General features: G+C 34.2%; 1 protein-coding gene across 1 annotated transcript in view; it reads right to left on the bottom strand.

The window, feature by feature from the left end:
- The window catches only part of CNTN1 (contactin 1), a 157,730-nt gene that overhangs the window by 111,352 nt on the left and 23,023 nt on the right, over window positions 1-23,355 (bottom strand). Inside the window, exons 7-13 of the mRNA XM_063115696.1 lie at window positions 20,409-20,508; window positions 20,059-20,240; window positions 16,424-16,548; window positions 15,633-15,750; window positions 12,831-12,981; window positions 8,653-8,780; window positions 8,147-8,322 (exon numbers count right to left, since the gene is read on the bottom strand). Of these exons, the coding sequence (XP_062971766.1) occupies window positions 8,147-8,322; window positions 8,653-8,780; window positions 12,831-12,981; window positions 15,633-15,750; window positions 16,424-16,548; window positions 20,059-20,240; window positions 20,409-20,508 (980 nt within the window). The remainder of the gene's footprint in view (window positions 1-8,146; window positions 8,323-8,652; window positions 8,781-12,830; window positions 12,982-15,632; window positions 15,751-16,423; window positions 16,549-20,058; window positions 20,241-20,408; window positions 20,509-23,355) is intronic.

Raw genomic sequence — 23,355 nt, forward strand, 5'->3', positions numbered from 1 at the left:
ACCTGAAACTCCTGAGAAGGAAGGCAAAGGAAAAATATGCTATATCATTCCCAATATAGCTGTGTATGGATCAAAGTTTTTCTCATGTTTTTATAAATGCTACTAGCACTTTCCATACCTCAAGAGGAGTTGAGGTTCTCAGTGGCGGACAGAACGCTTACAAAGCAAGTAAAGATCACGGGCCTCAGCACATTCTGGCCACAAATTAGATATGAACGCTCTCTATATTTTCACTAAAAACCACAGCTTGGCTGAATTACAAAATTCTTCCCTTCACATGAGGAGAGTTGAATCACATACTGGAAATTGTGATAGCAAAGCTCAGGGATGTTCCAAAGTGCATATGTGGTTGACGACTCAGACATTTCCCAAATTTAAATCAAAAGACTTCCAGCATATAAATGCCCATTCCTTCCTTCCCGTTCTTCCATAACTGAACTGCAAAATTATTCATCCTGCACTATAGATGAATCTGAATTACTAAATTGTATTAACAAATTGAATTCATCATAACGAACAAAGAAATAGGCTATATGGTACATACAAGTTCTAGATAAAACTTAGAGCTCATAATGGCTATTAAAAAGTATCTTTTTTGTTCCATTAAAGTTCAGAGTGAACAGACAGGTATAGAAGGCTGGAGGAAAACATATCCTTTAAAGAGTATATTTTATAAACATAAGCAAAAAGTATTAACTATTTATTATATCTGATATATGTTATATCATGAAACAAATTTTCTTCTTCTGTACTTTCGGCTTGTCAAAGTAGGGAAAGAATATAGCATATACATCATATGCAACTGCAAAACACCACCACCATTAACTCTACTAACAGCAGATACTTAGTAAGGGTTACATAGGTGCCAGGAGCCATTATAAATACACGTGCAAATTCACGTATTCTTAAAAGCAACCCTATGAAATAGGTAGCATTTTAATTATATTTTACAGATGAAGACACAATAGTACTGTAACTGTAGCCACTATTACTGCTACTCTATTGCTGTTCATAGATTACTACATCTGCTGCTACTAATACCACTATTACAACTGCTACTACTGCTCCTATTGCCACTATTACTGTCCTCCTACTATTACCTGGTCTAACTTATTGAATGCCTTTTAAATGTCTAGCTACTTAGCATGCATTTTCTCAATACATAATTAGCATAATTTTCTTAGCATAATTTTCATAATACCCAGGGATTTATTTTCACTTTAGAAATAAGAAATTTGATTTTAAGTTAGTCTACTTGTGGAAAGCTCTATAGGTAATACACAACTCTGATTTCACCAGGTCAAGCTGTTTCCAAGGTAGTGATTTATAGATCAGACAACTGGATTAGATTTGGTAAGTAGAAGTGATACTTTCTCATATGCAATATATTACTATTTTATTTAGCAAATGTTTTTCCTATTTAAATTTTCAAGTGTAAGAGAGAATAGTACAATCACCACCCATATATCAACCAACTAAGATTCAACAATTGTAAACTTTTTGCCTTATTTGCTTTGTCCAATTGTCTAGCTGGCTGTTCCATCTTCCTTTCTCTCTTTCTACTGTCTGTCTCTCTAGTGCTGAACTCTTGAAAAATAAATGACTGATATCATCATATCAGTACTACTCAACCCATCAGCAACTACTCAAAACATTAGTTTAAACATCAGAAAAAGAGGCTATTCTCTTACCTAATTGAGAAACCATTTTCATACACAACATAGTTAACACTAATTCTCAAATGTTATTTAATATTTAAATAAGTTAGTGTTATTTTAAGTAATGCATCGATTAAGATTACCTGAATCTAAATATATACATATATATTAATATATACATATAATATATAAATATATACATATAAATATATACATATACATATGACTTAAAAGTTATGAAAATGAAGTAATGCCATTGCACATATAAAAACCTAAATAAATGAGGGAAGCTGTCTGGGATAATTACTAAGAAGTCACTCAGTATTTTAGAAACGATAGAAATGTTGAACATTACTAAATTTGGCTCTTTTGATACAAGATAAACAGTGAGACTGAGGGCTGAAGAGTTCACTTTTTGATCACTTGGCCTATTTTAAATAACAGCTCAAAAAGAAGCAAATTTTCTTTATGTTCTCTGCTAAGCATTTTGAATGGTGGACAAATACATCTCTGCCTTGGATGTGGAACTTATGTTTTAGAGTTGACAGAAAACTTGGATATCACTTAATTTATGTTTTCAAATTGGTTTCCATTAGCTTTAGAGCTTGAAAATTTTCACGAACCACTGTGTAGAAGGAAGATGTCTGAATGGGAGTTTTGGGGATTGGAAGAGGTGAGGTGTCCTGCAGAAGGACTCTTGACTATCTAGTATCCTATACGGACACACACACGCACACACACACATATACACACATGCACACACAATTTCATCTTCAGTCAGAGAAACCTCACCTTCATCTTTTTTATATATTGGGGCTCTGATTTCAATTTTCTTTTCAAAAAGGATTCTGCTGCTAAAACCTTTCTGTTGTTTGCAAAACTTCTGATGTGGCCCAACCTCCTTTTATGACAGAGGAGAAGCCTGAGGCTCAGAGTGACTGTTTTGCCCAAGGTCATATAACTTGTCAGTGGCAAAACCAAAACAAAAGTCCATATCTTTAGATAATGTTCTGTTCTTAAAAACAAGATGAAAAAATTAGATAGCTTTTTAAATATGACAACTAATGGCAAAATAGTATAAGTCTAGTGTGATTGAAATAAAACATCAAAGTCCACAATGTAAAATTCTAAAATTCGTAAGACATCAAAGTTTTACCTGGTATTTCCCCCTCTTTTGCGAACTGTGGTTTGCAAGCATAAAAAGCCAGAATAATTACTGTAGAGGTGCTTAATTATGTGAGGAGTTCTACATAAAAAGAGTGTCCTCAACTTTGGATAAATTTCAGGAGATCATTCAAAGGCAATAATACATCTCTAAAGAACAATGACTTGCTGCAATATTTGCTTAATTCCGTTCACTTAACATTTTCATTCGCAGGAAATGCTTATTAAGGACTCAACTGTGAGATGCTATGCTAGAGAATGCCATCAGCTGACATGACTGCTACGCTGAAGTGTGACGGTCTTAAAAGAAGGCAGCGCGACTGCAGACACACCTAGTGAGCATACATACCTTCCTCTGTGTTTACCGTTGGAAAACAGCAAATAGAATATAGCAGTTAGATGTAAATAAAGTTTTATAAGGATAGTGAAGAGGAGGTCAGGAAAGTTATGGTTTCACGTGGAATGAGGTACGACAGAATTTTCTAATGATCTAACTCTTTTCCAACTAATTACTGATAAGAAGAACAGAGAGAGAATTTTGCCATGGCTGAATGCTTTTGTGAGTTTTGTGTGGGTCAAAGCATTATGCCGGGGTCCTGTATACTTCTTACGTATTTCTTCCTTTTTCCACTGCCCATCAAAATTCCAGATTCTTAAATTCATGAAGCACATGAGATCTATCTCTACTACTCATACTACTTTGGAATTTTTTTAAAATCAAGCTTCTTATAATTTATATCCCCAACACTGTTATCTGCTCAGAATGATATAACTTCTCTTTGTTTCCAATACAAAATGCTTAAAACCCTTCAGTGGCCACTCCCTTTATTCCTGTTTCTTTTTAAAATATTCCTTGAGAGCATTTCTCAGTCTTGGCACTATTGACAATTTGGACCAGATAATTGTTGTGGGGGTCTGTCCTGTGCATAGTAGGAGATTTAACAGCGCCCATGCTAAACACATGCCCATAACACACAGCTTCTCAACATCTCTGTGACAACTAAAAATGTCTCCACACATGATCAAAGTCCCCTTGGGGAGCAAAACTATGCCCTCTTTAGAACCAAAGCTTTAGGGCTTATATCATCTCACTGTGCCTGCCTGGTCTTCTCTCTGGTTTCTTCAGCACTATTTTGATTCTTGCCAAGAATGATTGTCCAACCCTACTTGTTTCCTCCAACCTGTTGCCCCATAACTGTGGACAATCTTCAGCTTCTGTTCAATGAAATTAAAAGAAACAAAATGACTTCTGTTTTCTTACTATTGTTCCTCTCTTTTTTGCATGTTTTGCAGAAGCAAAAGTTCTATGCAAGATCACAGCATGCTCAAGGAGGAAATATATATATTTCTCAAATTTAAACACTTTTCTGTGACATGCTTAGTATAATTAATACTTTCTTTAAAAAATAAAAATAGCCTTAGGGTAAGAAGTCTGTCTTCTTTTCTCTTGAGTGGTATTGTCTATGCAGTCAGTACAATGCACACCCACATACCTGCAAATGCACACACGTACACCAACCTACCTAAAGATGATCATTAAGAATTGTCCAGAACTTTATAGTTAGACCAGCTGAAACTATAGACTTGATTTTCAAAGTGTGTGAAAGATTACAAAGATTGCTAAGTGTAGGGAGAGTGAAGTAATTTGGATAATCTGAATGAGCATTAAAGGTTCATTAAACAAGATTATGGAGTAAAATACGAGTTGAATAGTACTGTCTTGTAGTGTTTCAAATAATTAGAGGAGAATTATTTAAGTAGACATAGACATGACTATTAACCAAAGAATGAAAAACTGAAGTGGTGAAGATCACAGGATCAGCAGTCAGACCACTTGATTTTAAATCCTCCCTTGGCCACTAACGAGTTATATTATTACTTGGAGCTAGTTTACTTAACCTTCTAGTCCTCAGCTTCCTCACCTTGAAAATCACAATATGCACTCCATAGAGGATTGCTGTGATGATCAACTGAGAAATACATGAAAAACATGTAACCCTATGCTGGCCAAGCAGTGGGCACTCAATAAATGTTGGCTATACCTCTCCATTGCCCTCAGCTATAAATACCCAGAATTTATTGATTGATTGATTGATTGATTGATTGATTTTGTCTCAGACTGTCTAGTATAGCAAGCAGTGAAAGAATTAGTGAAAACCGAGATCTGTTACCAGAAAAAAACTATCTGGCAAAGGTTTCTGGAATTTTCAATGGGGAATGATTGGTGCATTATAAAAGTATTACTAATAAGCACATGCAATATACTAGATCCTGTGTCAAGCACGTTATAGGCATTCTTTTATTTAATCCTCACAGAAAATACTATGAAGTGACCAGTTTTGCAAACCTAATGAAGTAACCTGAATGAAATAAGCAAATAATTAATAACATTTTACAGAAGCGAAACTGGAGGCTTAGAGAGTTTTAATCACTGGATCAGCATCACAGAGTAAGAAGTGAAAAAATGGAGCCTAAAGCCCAGGTCTGGTTGTGGCAGAGCCTCTGAACAATTCATATGATACTTCTCAATTTATAATGGACATGCAATAACTTCTTGATGAATTACAATTTTAACATTAATTTGTAATAAGAGAATTAGAAAAAAATATATGTATATATTATAGAGGCAATCACCAGAATTAGAAAGTTTAAGCAACTCATGTAGTTAACTAAGATAATGGCTCTGACAAGAAAAATGTCAAACAGTTGGAAGAAAATGACTCAAAGTAGATGTCAAAAGTTAGGTGGTTGAAAAAATAATGGCAAAAATAATTTCCACAGGTCAGGTAGCACTACAGGAGAAGAGTAAAATGATATATTGCAAATACTTATTTTTGCTAGATGGTCTCAAGTCCTTTCTAGAACAAAAGGGGTTATAAATTAAATTAATGGTTAAAAAGGCTCTGCCTTCTGTTTTTACTCTGTGGAGTAAGTAGCTATCGAATTGAAAAACCAAAACAGAAGCCATTTTATAACTGGACTTCAAAAATTTATGATTATTTGCCACATAACTATAACAGAACAAAAGAATGGCAAATAAACTACTTTAAAACCTTATTGTATCAAAACTTCAAATTTATTAAATTTCTGATTTATACATATATTCTTAACATCTCTCTACGTATAAGTTCAAATTCAAATGAAACATTTACTGGCCATGATCACATAATAATATAACACTCAGTGGATATTTATTGAATAAATAAAAGAATAAATGGCATGACAGGTAAACTCTAGATATTTAACTTCTTAATGTTTTTTTCTATAATTAGCATTAAATGTTTAAGTACAGCCTTAAAATGAAGTTAAAGTAAAAAATTAATCTAAAAGTGTTTAATACAAAGTAGGATCATTAAATGCAATAGCAATGATATTTTTATTTTTTTGTTTGGTGCACATCATCAATTCTTAAAAGAAATGCACTTCTTTTAAAATGTATAGTTACTTTTTTCCTGAAAATTATGATTCTAATTGAAAAAAAGCATATGGAGACATTTTAGAACCACTCAGAATCTCACAACTTATTTATAAGAATGGGAAAATGCATTTATTTAATTTTGTCAGGACTCAAGTCCCAAATTATTCCAGGCTGTGAAATTTGAAATCTTATGCAAGGGTGCCGCTCTGTGGTCAAAATCAGGAATAGCAAGATAAAATCAAAATACTAGATTATTGATCACAATTTATTATTGAAGCTGAATTGGAAATGAAAGCTTAGGTTCTTAAAATAAAAAGCTTAAAACTTGATTTACATATTCTTTCTTCATAAGTTGAACTTCTGATATTACTTTGTAACAAATAAAATTATTAAATCATGATGATAATGACATCAGTGCTGATAACTATCAAAACACTTATTTCTTTCAAAATTAAAAGTCTATTTTTTAAAAAGATCTCCAGCTCACTTTTTTTCCTTAAAATGAGTAAAAACTGAGTGGCATTTGCTTTTCATGTGAAACAAAATATAATTTGAAGAAAATATTAAAAATTTTGGTGCTAACCTCAGTAATTTCACTAATGTTGGACATATTTATATTAACCACATCAAAATAGTTTGAACTTATAAGAAAAAAAAATCACCTGGTGCAATGTCAAATTACAAAATTTATAGTTCTCTGCCGATTCTCTGTTATTTTTTAGTGTAATTTTGGTTCAGAAAACAAAAGACTATTGGTATATTTACAGTTATAGCTACACCAGTTAAATTAAAAAGAACTGGAATTACAGTTAACATACAGACAGTATAAACACTGATACTGCATCAATAGTTGTCATGTGCACCTATCTAATAAACGTGTAAAAAGAAATATCCCTACCGAGTTAAAATCAGTTTTACTCAACTTGACTGAAAGCTCACTTTGGCTTTTTTAAAGAGGAAATTTCTACAAGAGTTAAAAAAAAGAGCTGGACAATTTGAAAGCATAATCTATTATAATGTGTACAAATCAACCTTCAGATTATATGACTTTAAGAATCTTAAATATTCTATTGAGTTAATGCAAGCTTTTGTTTTTGTATTAATAACAGACTCCTAAAATTAAAGTTTTCTTAATTAAGCATGTGTTCTAAATAGGTCATTAGGTTACCAAATACTTGCCTTTTTAGAGAAGCTGGTAGGACCAAGTGATCAATTTGCCTTTTAAATACAGTGTAACCCAGACAGTCTATCAGTACACCAATGACATTTCTTTGCAAGTTGTTATTCCTGCATTACTTCCCAATCTTTTCCCTCTCTTTTATTTATTTCTGTATGTTGGCTCTCTATATCATTATGTTTAATTACAGAACTTATAACACGAATGCTTTCCAGTTCTTAAAATAGAGCCATTTAACCATTTCAAATCACATGAACTAGTTTTCCAAATCCTCCAATCCACTGGATGTTCTCCAGACATCCTCCTTGTATTTTGTCTATTTCTTACTCTCAAAGAATAAAATAAATGCTATAAAGTAAACATTATAGCCAAGTATAAGTTCTATGCTCTGACTTTCTTTAAAGTAAAAGTAAGTCACTAGAACCTATAGTACATATATAATGAGGATAGTACCCATCAATATAAATATCATAATTAAGGGAGAAAATATACCTAAAGCTCAATGGATATTTGTTTATTAATAGCTCTACAAAATTCCTTAGAGCTAGCCATTTTAGAAAGGTTCAGATGGACTATAATTCATATAAGGAGACCCATAAAAAGTATTTTTGACAGTTTTTAGTCTCATGAAGAATTAAAATCATATAAAATATGATTACAGTAGTAGAAATTTAAATGAAGACATAGGAATCACTGGAATATTAATAAGATGAAATTTAAAACACATACCATAAAATTCCTCTGGTAATGAATGTTTTCTTTGTTAAAATCAATCACATAGCCATTGAAGGACCAAATAAATGTGAGATCCAGGGCGGGGTCGAAGGACGCAGCACACTGCATGGTGGCATTTTCTCCAACAGTGATATCGGCATTAATGGGGGCCAATATAATTCGTGTGGGATCTATACATTTTTAAATAAAAGAGTAAGGCACAATTCAAGAAAATGTAAGACACCATATTATCTGGTATATTGAAAGAATAAAAACCAATATATTTTTATTTCTCTGTGCAAAAGAACAAGACATTTTCACATCCAAATTCTGGGAGCAATTTTTATCAAGCAAGAGATTTGCCTGGAAGGCTTTCGAAATGGAAACTTGTCAATACATGGACTGTCTTAGAAGCTTAGCGCTGGAACACATGTCCTTTAATACATTAGAAATTAAGCACCATCGAACTGAATATATATATACATACATATATATATATATATTAATCAATGGTTTCTTACCTGTGATAACAAGAGTTCCAGTGCTATTAGCTTTCCCTCTATTATTTTCAGCAAAGCATGTGTAGACACCTCTGTCATTCCTTGTAATGTTATTGATTTCCAAGCTACCATCTTCCCAAATGAGTATCCTATTAAAATGAAAAAAATATACAATTCACAGAATTAATTCAATAAAATACTTTATTTTATGTCTTAGATTATAAGCACTAACATTTTATACAAATCACTCGGCAAGGAGACGTTTTCTAGGTTGCAACATTCTAGGCTTTATATTATTCTTTCTCGGTATTGGCAATTTGTTTTAGAAAGACACTTTCATCTTTTTCTTGAACTGTTTTCTAGCTGACCTCTCATGACAGGATGGGCTCAAACCAGTTATAGGCTTGAAAGAAACAAGCCCAGGTGTTCTAGAAACAGAACTTCAGGACTTCAATTCAGATATCAAAGTCAGAATATCCTGTTATTTTAACTGCTACAGAGAAATATAAACATTTTATTTTTAAAAGCTTTTATAGAAAGGTATTTTAAAACTTCCCATAGTAATAGTCTCTGTAACAGATTAATATTTAGGAAATTTTTCTTTGAACAGAACCCAAATCTTTCACAACTCGAATATGAGCCCTGCCTGTCTGCCTCTTCCCTAGGGGCTGGAGAACCCAAAACTCGCTAAGTTTTATTACCTAGCACCTCACACTTCGATTCAATATTGAATTGCCTGTCACTAGATTTTTACTTTCTTTAAATGTATCATTTTCAAAACTTTAAATTATTATTGAAGGTTTGCACAAAACATGTGAACATATATTCCATTTTAAGGGCAGAGTCTGATCAAAGGAAAATAACTATTATCTACCTTATTAAAAATCTCCATATAAGAAAATACCCAAAATTTCACTACTATTACATATCAAGATTTCATTTCCCTTCTTTGTCTATCCAGTTTCAACTAAAATCTCATTTCAGAATATTTTTTTTGCTCTTGAAGAAGAAATGCAGTATCGAAATAATATGACAAGAAAAGTAATTATTTGATGCCATGGAAGCTTTGAGAATGTGCTGCTTTCTCCAGCTGTGAGGAGTGGAATTGATCCCCTGCTCCAGCTGCTCTGCTCAGAAATCCATCACTGTGGTTAGCAAAGGCCACACTTGCCCCAGGATGTTCTGAGCCAATGACTGAGCATGGGAGAAATTGTAAAGGAGGTCTGTTCCCGGAAGACATTAAGCTCCTCTGGTGGACATTTTTGGCTGGAGGACTCTCCAGTGGCCTTGCCGTACTCTCTAAGAACCACACTGCAGGCCAAGTCATTTCGACCCAATCTTTTTTCTTTCCTTCCGTCTCTCCATCTGGGATCAGAGCTGTGTCTCAGTCAGATGGCTCTCCCAGCCTCCACCCCACTTCCTCTCTGTTTTCCCTCCCATGCACTGCCATTAATAAATCTCTTCCACAGCTAATCCTGTCCTGGCATCTGCTTCTTAGAGAGCACATATTAAGACACTACCAATATTAATCACTAAGCTCCAGTATAACTCCTTAGCCAAATTTCCACCCTACTCCCAATTAATCATTTTGTAAGCAAAGCAATGGAAATTATATTCAAGTTGAAATGTAAAAACAACAACGATTTTTTTCTAGAATCCACACTAATATTTTTAGTTTACCTATATTGGTCTAAATTGATATTTATCATCTTAAAGAGTATAAATACTTCCTTGTGTCATTCATTTCATTTCTACTTTCAGCCACTTCTCCCTTGACATTAAAATTACTTTTTAGTAAGGATATTTAGGGAACTTGACCTTTTTTTGTAATGATGCTCCTTATTCTTAAATTAAGGTAGATCAAACTCTCAGGATTTCATACTTATTTACAGATAATTTGATATGGATCATTAGTCAACCAAACTAGAAACAATCTAGTCTTTCACAAATCAGTCACTATTGTTGCCAAAATTACTCCAGGATAACTTCCACCTTATCTTTTAATTGTTAAAGTGTACCAACTCCGCAGAAACAAATATGGAGATCCTCTCACATTAATGGCTCGGATAAAAGTCATGTTAGAGCTGATAGCAGCAGTCCATTGGATATAAATTAACAACTACAGGGAAATTCTGTTGGAGAAAATATATCATTTGCGCCCAAAATAAAATCATAAAATTGAAAACTCAATTATATTTATCAGGATGCATGGCTTCCCCTTAGAGTGCAAGTATTGCACAAACCATTGTACAGGCCACAACCAGGCACAGAAGTGACCCTGTTATGTGAAACTATTATTTGTAATTATGGTTACGAGAATGAAATTATATTTATGCCTAAAGACAGTTATTTAGTTACTCCTTGGATAGTCTTTTTCAATATTAATTCAAAAATTGATTTAACTTTTCTTTTATAGATATCATTTTATAATATTCAAACATTTATACCTGAAAGACTCTATATGTTATAAAGTGGTACTTGACTAACTTGAGATATTAAGGCATTAAAGGAATGAGCAAAAATTGGACTTGAATCTTAGAATCTTTCATGAAGGAAGTAACACAATTTGATTCAAAGGCTCTAAAAATATCTGAACACAAACAAAATAGTAAAAGTTTAGAAGGTACATTTTGCTTGTGTTTTTTTTTTTTTTTTTTTGAGCACATTTTTACTGATGTTTAGGAAAAACAAGTCCATGAAACATGGTTCTGGGAAATCCTTGGATGAAGAGGCCCATGATATTGGTCTTCATCAGAATCACAGCAAGATTTTATCATCAAGGAGGGAGAGGTAACGGTGGTACCAATGGAAAATGCTGTGCTGTAGGGTTTTGCAGGAGTGAACACTGAAAAATAGGCCTGTTCTTTGATCACTGTCCTGTGTTGTTCATTGTCTGACCATTCATGCTTCAGCAGCAAATTGAACAAACTGACTCTTCCCTTAACACCAATTCTTCTAGTATCACTTTGTTAAAGTCCTAACAACTTTCAGGTCAAATGCATTAACTTTAAAAGTTAATGTGTTCAGGGAGCTATTCCTGCCTCCCTCCCCTGGCCCCATACACAGCCATACTTGTGACCATCTTCATAAGAAAACTTGGCACGTTCTCATTCCATGTTGACATGACACAAATCCACGCTCCAGCTTGGCTGTTATCAATATATTTTCAGAAGGCCACTTTAACTTTTCCAGGCTTTAGACACATCAAAATAGAGATGTGAACAGAATACCCATCTTACTTACTTTCTTGGATTATTGTGATGATCTATTTTCTACACTTCTGCCAGAATATTCTTTTAAAAAATTACACCATTCCTCCTTTGTTTAGGTCTTTAGACAGACTCTTTGATGAAGCCCAAGCCCCTTAGCATGGAAAATGCTGTCACTTATGATCTGGCTTACTATATCTCATCTCTTAAACATCTTCTACATTTCCCTCTAAACACAAATCATACTGACTTTGTTCTTGCAAATCCTTACACATCCTACACTCCTGCCCTGGGCCTTTGCACACTCTGCCCTCACTTCCTGGAAGACACCCCCACTTCCACCCCCCACATCCCATTCCTCCTATTTCTCATCCTGGCTTTCTCCTCCTCATACTTTAGTACTCAATATAAGTGTAACTTCTTCTAGGAAACTTATAGAAACTATTCAGTGTGGTTTTTATATAAATAATCTATGCAAGTCACATGCTGCTTTTGTGTTTTTGACCAAAGCCACCAAAACATTGGTAGGTGGTCAACTACCTGCTCATTTAAAAAGATGGGAAGAGATGATTTGTATAGTGAAATCACATTTTTTATTTTCCTACCAAAATACTTAGTAGGCTCATTGCATAAAATTAAATCAAATATGAATGGATAGGGATGCCCTTGTTAAGGGAAAAATAGGTTAGAGAGAACCGATTTCATTTCCCATTGTTTATTAGCTGTGGGCCTTGGGAAATTTGCCAAAAAATCTCTGAACCTCAATTTTTTAAATTCTTATAAATTATAGAATCCAAAGAATTGAATCCTAATTATTGTAGATACTGAAGGGATGGGTAAGTATTTCTATTCATCATAGAACTTTAGAATCGTCTGTGGAAAAATGTTGGAACAAACAAAATTTGCTTTATTCATATAAAAACAAGTGTTGTATAAAATAAACCTTCCTAAACAGTTCATTGCACTTGAATTTCTAGTTTCTAAACTGACCTGCTGCTATTGACAAGCCACTCTGTCCCTTTACTCCATGAAAATTTTGGTTTAGGTGCAGCTTTAGGTTTGCACTCAATAATAACCCTTCCTCCTTTAGCAGCCAGGATCTTTTTCTTCATAGGATTCATTTCAAAAGTTGGAGCCAAAGCTAAAAGAAAAACAAATCATTATTTCATTAATAAAATCCAAACGTTCCTTCTGTATTATAGTATCTTGTATTCCCTTTTGATTAATAGTTAACAGAAAGGACTAATACCAGGAAATATCATCAGATACAACCAGTAAGTATTCCATACCTAATATCTTTGTTTTTACTTAATAACTTTTCTATGTCATAAAATTCACCTAACTGAAATATACAGTTCTTGATGATAACTGGATTAATTAATACAAACTTTAGTTAAAATCAAATGTTAGACACAACTTTACCTTAAAAGTAACATCTAATTCAATTGTTTTGACTCAATTCCACAAGGGATGTTGTGTGAGAGGCTGGAGGGACTGACATACAGTCATAGTCAGTGCTCTCAACCACACTTTGAATGAACTATCCCCAGCTGACAAAGGACAGAATTGAAATCTATGAAGATCATACAATTTGCAAAGTTGCCTCCAGTAGTAATGGGTGAGATTCACACCTGAATTTAGGACTTTCTGTTTCCAAAGCATGCTCTTTTCATTAAGTCGTATAATCCCTCCTTCATTATACATTTGCTGAGTACCAACTCTGTGCAGACACTTTGCAAAATGCCAAAATAAAGAGAGTGATTCCTGCCTTCAGGACCCATCTACAAACAGCTATGGGAATGATGGACTGGATCAATTAATTAAGGAGTATATGATCCTCACCTCAAAGTACAAAACAATAATTATGAAAACAGGATATAGAGTCTCAGAAAAGGCTACTTGCATTGATGGCACACTCTAACTTTCTTCAGTGTCCCCACATCTAGCCCACTGTTGGCAAACTCCAGGAAAATTTCATCCATCTATTTCATTCCAAGCATCGATAACTGTGTCTCTTCTGGAGTCTTTTCTAGGCCTAAGTATATCTTTATCTGGGTTTTGATTCTTCTTCATCTAGCCCAGTGGTTCTGAAATTTTATCTGTGCTTCGAAATCATCTGGGGATCTTGTTAAAATGTCTACTCAGTAGGTCTGGGTGGGACGGAGATTCTGCACTTCTAACAAGCTCCTAGATGCTGCTACTACTGCTGTTGCTCTCGGAAGATGCTTTTGTAGCAAGGATTTAGTCTGTTCCATTTTTCCTTTAGCCTGAGTTTTGGTAATTGGCAATAATTAAGTAACCAAGCAATCTGTGTTGTACATTTAACAGGGCTTGGTATTTTGTATAGGCTCAATAATCATTTTGTGTGGAATATACCATAAAGCATATGTACTTCACAGGGCCTGGCTTTCCAGAGCCTTGCAGTTTCAAATATTGACCTTGCAAGGACAGGAAATTTTCCTCAGGCTATAAGTCTCTGTTGCAAGATAAGAATTGTGGCACAGCAGGTTGCTGGCTCAAAGACAGACTAGTTACTGATTGTTGTGTAAAGATACTGAGAAACTGCTAAAAGAAGGAATGTTTGCTAAGATCGAGCTTGTGTTGATAAGACCACTTAATTGTCTACTGGAATGTCATCTGGCTTGTTTCACTGAAAGTTACCAGCCTGTACTGTTAAACTATAACCCCACCTATGTCTCTTCCTGTAACTTCCTGGTCTGGAAAATAAATGCAGGAAGAGAACCCCAATTTGGCGTTAATTTCCTGAGGAAGGGATGCCTCTTGCTTGAGAATTCCCAAAGGGAGATTAACCAATTTGGGGCTTCTCACTGCTCGGAAGAGATGGGCTTTGCATCACCCAGGGGAAGTGGGGTGACAAATCTGTGGGGGGCGAAGCAACACAAAGCAACAATTTTGGTTGACATATTGCTTATAAAATACAAAAGAAAATGTAATAGGATTATATTTCAAAAACCATAATTCACCTAGAAAATAAGAATTTTTTGGATTCAGTTAAGATTTTAATGAAAGAGTTGATTTGATGTGATCTTTTAAATGACTTCAAATTTACCTAATATTTGCATTTCTAGTAGAAAAGACAAGTGTAGTGAAGAGATAGCTTTGAATGAGGATGGGAAAGTTGAAATACTTCATGCCAAAGGGATTTAATTTTCAGGGAGAATAAAAAGACAATATGAAAGCAGGAGTCAGGGAGCAGTAAAGGACATAAGAAATGTGCTGAAGGCTTTGAATAGCAATTGTATAGTTTGATACCGAGGGACTGATAAAGCCCAGAAGTGCTAAAGACTCATCTGAGGCTGGATCACATGCAATGTCTTAGCATCAGTTTTCACTGTTACATGATTTTGCAGGCAGTGTTTAGCTGCCCAGACTTAAAAGAGGATAAGACTAGTCAAACTGGCACGTGCAAATTTTCTTTATCATTTAAATATGTTAAAAATCATTATACTCTATGTTGCCTCAAATTTATAATAGAATTCAACTTTTTAGTTAAAAATAAACTGATGTAATTTAATGAATTAAGAATTTATATGTAAGTAGATAGAATTTTCAACCAACATAAGAAAAATTTAGTTACTTTTTCTTTAATTAAATGTCCTTCAATAAAAGAAAAACAATATCACTTCATCCCAAATTGCATTTTAAAAGTTAACTTTAGTAATTAAAGAAAATAATGTGAAATTAAATGTGATCTATGGATACTCTATCATCTTGCTTTTATATTACTGTTTGCTTTACGAATGCTTAACAGAAATTAGAAATGATACTGACCCAAGATCTTCAACTCAGCATTTGCATAAATGATTCCATGTGTGTTTTCAGCTATGCACTGATACATTCCAGCATTTTCAAAAGTCACATCATACAGTCTCAATTCCCCTTTATGATACTGAAAAGATTAAAAGTGAAAACACATATTGTCAATAAACTTTAATAGGAATGCTTTCATTTAGGTTGAGGCTTGGTTGAATTTAACTTAGATACATTGTGTTCATCTGTCCCCACTACCTAAGATGAGTCAAGTGGGATCTTCACTGCATGGGAAAGTAAAACCCACTTACCATCCCCAAAGGCTCTTGTTCTATTCATCCTACAGAGCTGACAGTCCACCTTTTCCCCTCTTGGACCAGCTGGGAGATTACAGTGGGAAGGTAGAGAAGGCTCCCACTGCGGCTACTTGTCCCCAGGGCTAAAGGTAGGACTTAGAGCTTCACTCTTACCTCTGTTTCTGTGGGGTTCAGGGAAACAGTGGCAAGAAAAAAAGGACAATATAAGGTAGTGGACATGGATGAGTAGGAAGAGGGGGAAAGTGAAACACAGGAAAAAATAAGGAGAGAGAGAGAGAAGGCAGAATAAAATTACAGAAAGTTGTTTAAACTGAAAGGAGATATTTCATGTTCAGTTTCCAGTTTGCTTTTTTTTTTTTTTTTTTTTAAGCTTTTATATTTCGGGGCCCTTGTACCTGTACCCTATTGACTCTCCTGCTAAATTCACCCCAGGACCACCCTGAAATACTGATTAAACATGGAGTCAGGAACAGCAAAACACTTGAACATACATACCGCATATCCATTTTTCAGCCACCGGATTGTGGGAATGGGTTTCCCTGTGGCCACACAAGGCCAATAGAGATCACTGCCTATGTCCACCTCTGTATCATTGATATGTTCTACCCACTCAGGAAATGCTGAAAAGTAAGGAACATTATAAATGTCAAGTGCGAGTCCCAACATCCATCATAATCTCAAGAGTATAAACATTACTGTTAGTTAACCTTATTCTGGGTAATACATCAAATATTGTATGTGTCCTGAAATCAGTGTTAGAGCCATTGAAATTGTATTTGCATAGATCTGTATCCTATGCAATCTTCCATTATTACAACATGAGGTAACTATAATTCAACTAGTAATTATTTTTTTATTTGTAACCCTATCTTATTGGAAAGCTAATTCATGATTAGCATTAAAATGATTGATATTTTTCCTTCTAATATAAACTTTTCAAACCTGTCAAAATGACAATTGAGGTTTTAATGAATAATGTTACAGCTGATTATTCACCTTTTGGATAAAAATTCAGAATTTTTTCCACTCCCTCTGGCATACATTACCTTCCTTTTGATGGAACGTTCAGAGAGTGGCCACTGTAACATCTTACTGTAGGACTAGAAAAATGATTTAGTTACTTAACTGTCTTTTCCATATTAGAAACTGTATACAGTAGCTATGATTGGTGAAACCCATGATCAAGAGAAATGAGTCTGTCTGATTACTTCATCTGACCTACTTGATAACTAAAGAAAAATACTAGGAAAATGAGAAAATGCTAGAAATTTCTCAAAAGAAGAAATATTTCTAGAGAGCAAGCAAACAATCTGATAGTCTTCTTGAGCGTTTCAGTTATCTCAGTAGTCCAAATAGATGTAGGTAAATAAATTACTATTAAATAAGAAGGAAATAGGAGAAAAGAATCCTGAGTGGACAGTAGCATTTGGTTTCATTTTCTTTGAAAGTGAGAACTTTTATAATATTATAATATTCATTTTATGACAAAAGTAATATACATATTTTGTAGAAAGTGCTTAACATGTAGATAAATAAAAAGAATAGAAAACATTTTAATGATCTCACCAAACCCCATCAACTTTATACATAAATGTTACATACATCCATATATATACATATTTTTATGCATAGTATATATAATCTGATTTAGTACATTTTTCACTTATTATATTTGTTTGTAACATATGGAGATAATTTTTTTTAAATTGACATTTGTGGATATGTAAATATTGAATGATAGAGGGTCCATTTTGTACAGAATCTTAGAAATACATAAAACAGGAATATCAACACCTTTCCTAGTGTAGCCTCATGTGGGTGACACAGAGATGTAACATTACATAATACAATGAGAAGAAGAATAATTAAATCAACTTGATGCATTCTGTATATGGTTTAATCATGTAACATTCTGGTGCTTCGATTAGACCTGAAGATTAAACTTAGCATGTCTCATTAGTAAAGGAGAAATAATAGCTCCCTTAAATTACCTCCTATAAACATCTGCTCTGTTACTTTGGTTCTTCTAAGGCATTAGCTGTTAGTTCAGAATTCTACTCTGCTGAGAAACTGTAATGTAGTTTTCTTAGGGTGTTGAAGAAAAACCCATAAGGTTTAGAAACCTGGTAAAAAGTGGTAGATTATTTTAAACATTTGAGGAGTGTAATGAAAATTTTCCTTCCCTCAGGAGACCAAACCATGTATATTTGATATGTATCAAGTTAATGTTATCAGGGAATTAGATATACAAGTCTGAAGTTCAGGCGAAATGTCTGGGTTAGAGCTCGTAGGGTACAGAATGTGTTTAAAGCCATGATCATGGATGGGATCATAAAAAGGGTGATTGAAATCAGGATAGATTCAAAGACAGACCTTGATTTCTCCAATGTTAGAAAGGCATGGACTTAGGAAGAGACAGCAAAGGGGAATGAAGGCTGTGCACAAAGAAATTAACAAAGTGTGGGTTCCAGATGCCAAGTAAAGAAATGAGTTGCAGAAGAGGGAGGGATCAATCATGGAGATTGCTGCTGTTAGATAAGATACAACTGAGAGTTGATCATCAGCTTTAACAACATGGAAGTCATTGCTGATCACGAAAGGCAGGTTTCAGTAGAGAGGCGCTGATGAAAATCAAACTGGAGTGCATTTAAGAGAGAAGAAAAAAATATTTTTAGAGACTATGGATGAATCTGTCAAGATTTTTATTACTTTTTGGGAGAGATGGGAAGAGAAATGGGGCAGTAGTCAGAGCTAAAAATAAATGATCTTGTTGAAGACTTAGATGTTTATTCAGTTATGACCTACAAATTTTACATTGTGGAACATTACAGAGATGATTACAGCCTGAAAAGTTTCAAGTATTGCCCCCCCCAAAATTCTGTATTCCCAGATATCAGTTTATTTTAATTGTGAGAACCCAAGACTTGTGCCAAGATAATTTTGTCAAAGAAAAATGATTCCTTGGACCAATAGTTCTAAAATTGTGATTCCAGGACCTATCGTCTCAGAATCTTCTGGAAACTTGTTAGAAAGACAAATTCATAAGACCCCAGTAGACCTTCTGGATCAGAAATCCAGAAGGTGGGGCCCAGCAATCTGTGTCTTAATAAGCCCTCCAGGTGGTTATGATGCACACTAAAGTTTGCAAACCATTGGTTTAAAATAAGTCATAACACATAGGTTCTTCCATAAATAAAAAGGCATTGGAAAAAGGGAATTAATGATAAAGGGAGGAAATGAGCTATATTAAATGTATATTCTGAAAATTACCAGAACTTTTCTATATATAGGTTCATGTCATCTGCAAACAGGGACAATTTGACTTCATCTTTTCCAGTCTGCATGCCCTTTATTTCCTCCTCTTGACTGATTGCTGTGGCTAGTACTTCCAATACTATGTTAAACAGGAGTGGTGAGAATGGACATCCTTGTCTTGTTCCCATTCAGCTTTTTCCCATTGAGGATGATATTGGAGGTGGTTTTGTCATATATGGCTTTTCCTTCTATATCTAATTTGCTGAAAGTGTTTTTATCATGAAGAGATGTTGAATTTTGTCAAATGTTTTCTTCTGCATCTGTTGAGATAATCATATATTTTTTGTCCTTGATTTTGTTGATGTGATGTATCACATTTATTGACTTGTATATATTGAACCATCTTTGCATATCTGGGATGAATCCCACTTGATCATAGTGTACAATTTGTTTGATGTGTTGCTGTATTCTATTTGCTCATATTTTATGGAGGATTTTTGTGTCTATGCCCATCAAAAATATTGGCCTATAATTTTCTTTTTTTGTTGTATCTTTGCCATGTTTTGGTATCAGGGTGCTGGCTTCATGGAATAAGTTTGGGAGAATGGCCTCTGTTCCAATTTTTTTGAATAGTTTGAAGAACCATACTATCAATTTATTTCTATTAACTATGATACTAATGGCATAAGTTTATAACTTCTGTAACTCATAGTTGTGATTAAATTAGATATAAGATAAATATTTCTTCATGCGTAATGTAGTAAATATCACTGTTTTTAAAACTGTTAATCATTATATAGCAGTTTTTTAAGTATAGAAATGCCTCTAAATAAGATATTGATGAAATTTACAGAAAATGAAGATGATATATATACCTTGAACATAAATTCTTGCTTGGTGTTTATCTTTTCCTCTAATGTTCTCAGCTTCACATTCATACAAGCCTTCATCTTCTAGTTGAATATTGAAGATCTTAAGGACAGCTCCAGAGGTACTGATCTCAGCAGTGCTTGGCATCGGTTCTAGGACCTTCCTCCATCGGATATCAGGAACAGGACTTTAAATGAAAGATGCAAGCATGCTAAAGGTCCACAATGCTTAAAAGACAGTTACTTTATGTTATAAACATAAAGCTATAAGCTGAACATTTACATCATTTATTTCCTAAAATGGTACAAAAAATAATGTATTCTCATATATTAATGAAAAGTCTAAGTATACTTACTTTCCAAGTGCAAAGCACTCTAAAGTCACATTCTGGCCCATCAGTGCATATACGTCCTTGAACTGAACCACGATATCAGCAGGATATGGTTTTGTTGTTCCTAATATTAAAATAAGTACAAACATTAATTAATTATTAATGATAATTGGTTTTTTTTTTAACATTGTGATTTTTATAGGATTAAAACTGCTTCAATATGGAAGGGTTTTCTCTGTGCAAGTCTGGTCATGTCACAATGTATAGACTTGTGTGTTTATACACAGTATGAACATCAAGAATTTCCAATAATATTGGCTCATCCTGACAGCCACTTAACCAATCTAACTCAATTCACTAAAAAAAATTCATGAAGTCTTTAGGGAGCACCAAATAAGTATAAAACATTGTGATAGGTGCTGTATGGGACTCAGGAAGGTAGAGAAAGAAGAAAGGAAATGAGGGAGAAAAGAAGAAAGAAGTGTTCACAGAGATGAAAGCAAAGGGGAAAGAAGGGAAAAAGGAAAACATTTATTCAGACAACATTGCACTCATCAATATAGATTTTTTTTCATTTATTTAGCATATCAGTATTGAAAGTTATGTTATTCCCTCAATGTTACAGGGGAAGAAATAGGCTCAGAAAGGCTAAATACATTGTTTAGTATTACAACATGAGTGTGTACTTCACAATATATAATGCTAAGGAGACAACTAGATACACAATGACCTGATATATAAGCCAGAACAAGTAGTCTAAAGAATGACTGCCAAGGGGGATGGTCAGAAGTATGTAGAGCTATGGGAATCTCAGGCAAAGATGGCATTTGAACTGTGCCCATTGAGGTTAAGGAAGTAGCGTGTTATAACAAAGCTACAGGAGTATGCAAGGAATTACAAAAGTCCTAGGAACTCAAATGATGTTGAAGCTTATGTAGTTGAAGATGAGCTAGAACTCTTAACTGAGAAGGCCTAAAGACATATAAAAGATTTTTAGACTAATTTCCTCAATGGGCAGTTAACATTGGGATTTGGTAAGAGAACTAATATGGATCTTACCTTTGGTTTTAGTAGAAGACCTTGTTGACAGTTTTAAAGGATGAAGCATGGAGAAGAGAAATATAGAAGATGGTCAGAGATATAAAGGTGGCTGTTTCATTAATTCAAGCAACACAGGTGAGGGATAACACTAGGGTACAGTCACAGTGAAAACAAAAAGGAAAGAAGAGATACGCATTGTATTTTAGAGACAGAATCAACAGCTCTGCTCTTTGGATCAATGTTTCTCAAGGAGTATGTAGATCAAAGGCCCAATTCATTAGAATCACCTGGGATGCTCACAGGACTTGCAGAGTCTTGGGTCACATTTTTCCCAAAACTTTCCAGGTGCTTACATGTCAGTTAAGAACCATTGTATTAGCTGTCCTGAAGATCAGGGGAAGAGATGAACTAGTGATTGAAAATGCTACCTTGGGCTGGTAGAAACAAAATGCTATTGCTAAATGAGCTGAATAACACCAAAAGTGGAGGAGGTTTTGTGGGGAGATAACACATGTGTTTAGAACAATTTAAGCTTGACATTCTTGAGAGCCTTTTGTGGGACAAATTCAAGATATATAGAGAATTAAGATCTAAACAAAAGGAAAAGTTTTGCAGATGTGAATTTCAAGTCATCTGCAAAGGGCTATTGCTGAAAATGTGCAAGTTGGTGAGAATATCTCAGAACAAGAGTAGAGAGCAATATGAGGGCTCTTCAAAACGTTCATGAAAGGATTTGTATTATCTTTTAATTCAATTTTCCCACAAGCTTTTCAAAGTACCCTCATATAAGAAGGAAGAATATCTTGTGAAGAATACTGTATAGAATTTGTCAGAGAGGTGGTGGGAGATGAGGAGTCAAAGAAATTAGGAGAAGAAAAGTTCATAAGAGGAAGAAGATGTGGTATCAAAGTTCAAACAGAATAAGGACTGAAAAGTGTCTTTGAATTTAGCAAATAGAAAGTCTGTGATTATTCAAGATTTTTTGCATTGAATGCAAAGAATACAAAGAGAGAATGAGGTGGAGAATTTTAAGATTCAAAAATAAAGGAATTAAGTGATGTGGTGAAGTTCAAAATTGGATCAAATGAGTCGTGAACCAGAGCAACAGGAGAAATTAGCATGAGCAGGAGGAGAAATATTTCTTCCTCTGAGATAGGCAGTAAGAAAATAACTGAAAGAGCTAAAATGAAAGTGTATTTGTGGGGAAGAGTTGCAAATAAAATCAAGGAAATTCTTACATGAGGGCCACATTTTACTCTGTGAGGTAGGGAGTGAGAGTATCCCCTAAGAATGATAAGAGAAAACTGTGTCAGAAAGATAACAATATTTATTGAATACTAATTATGTGATGATTGCTTAATAAAAATGGAATCTCAGTGGTATTTTGGCATTTTCCCCATTGACACACTGTATTTAAAGGTAGAGGCAGGAACCAAAACTAAGTCTGTTAACTCTGAAGCTGGAATTTCCTCAGAAGCTTGAACTCACTGATATTAATGTAGCAGTAGGACTGAGATAAAAATAGCGAAAAATAATCAAATACATTGTTATCTAATTCTCTTAAGCAGTAATGTATTTTAGAAAGGGTGGTAGTTCAGTTGGAGCCTGAGATAAAGACCAATCAGGAAGTCATCTAACATGGTGCCTCAGTAGTAGCGCCCTATGTTAATTACTTAGGGTAGAAAAGGCAGTTTATTAATTTATTTGCATCATATAAATAGTTTCCTAAAAATATCAAAATAATGTAGGTGTCTTTTTTTTTCCAATTCTGCAATCACTATTGTTTACTCTGATCTAATCATTTGGTCTCTTTGTGATCTTGCTAAGTAGAAATGGCTATGAAACAAAAAGCAGATGTCAGTGATTTCCACTGTAACCAATACATGAGCACTTGACTCATGAATCAGTCCCCTGTGTATTTCCTGAGCTA

The sequence above is a fragment of the Cynocephalus volans genome, chromosome 12 (assembly GCF_027409185.1).
Source record: "Cynocephalus volans isolate mCynVol1 chromosome 12, mCynVol1.pri, whole genome shotgun sequence".
Taxonomy (NCBI): domain Eukaryota; kingdom Metazoa; phylum Chordata; class Mammalia; order Dermoptera; family Cynocephalidae; genus Cynocephalus; species Cynocephalus volans.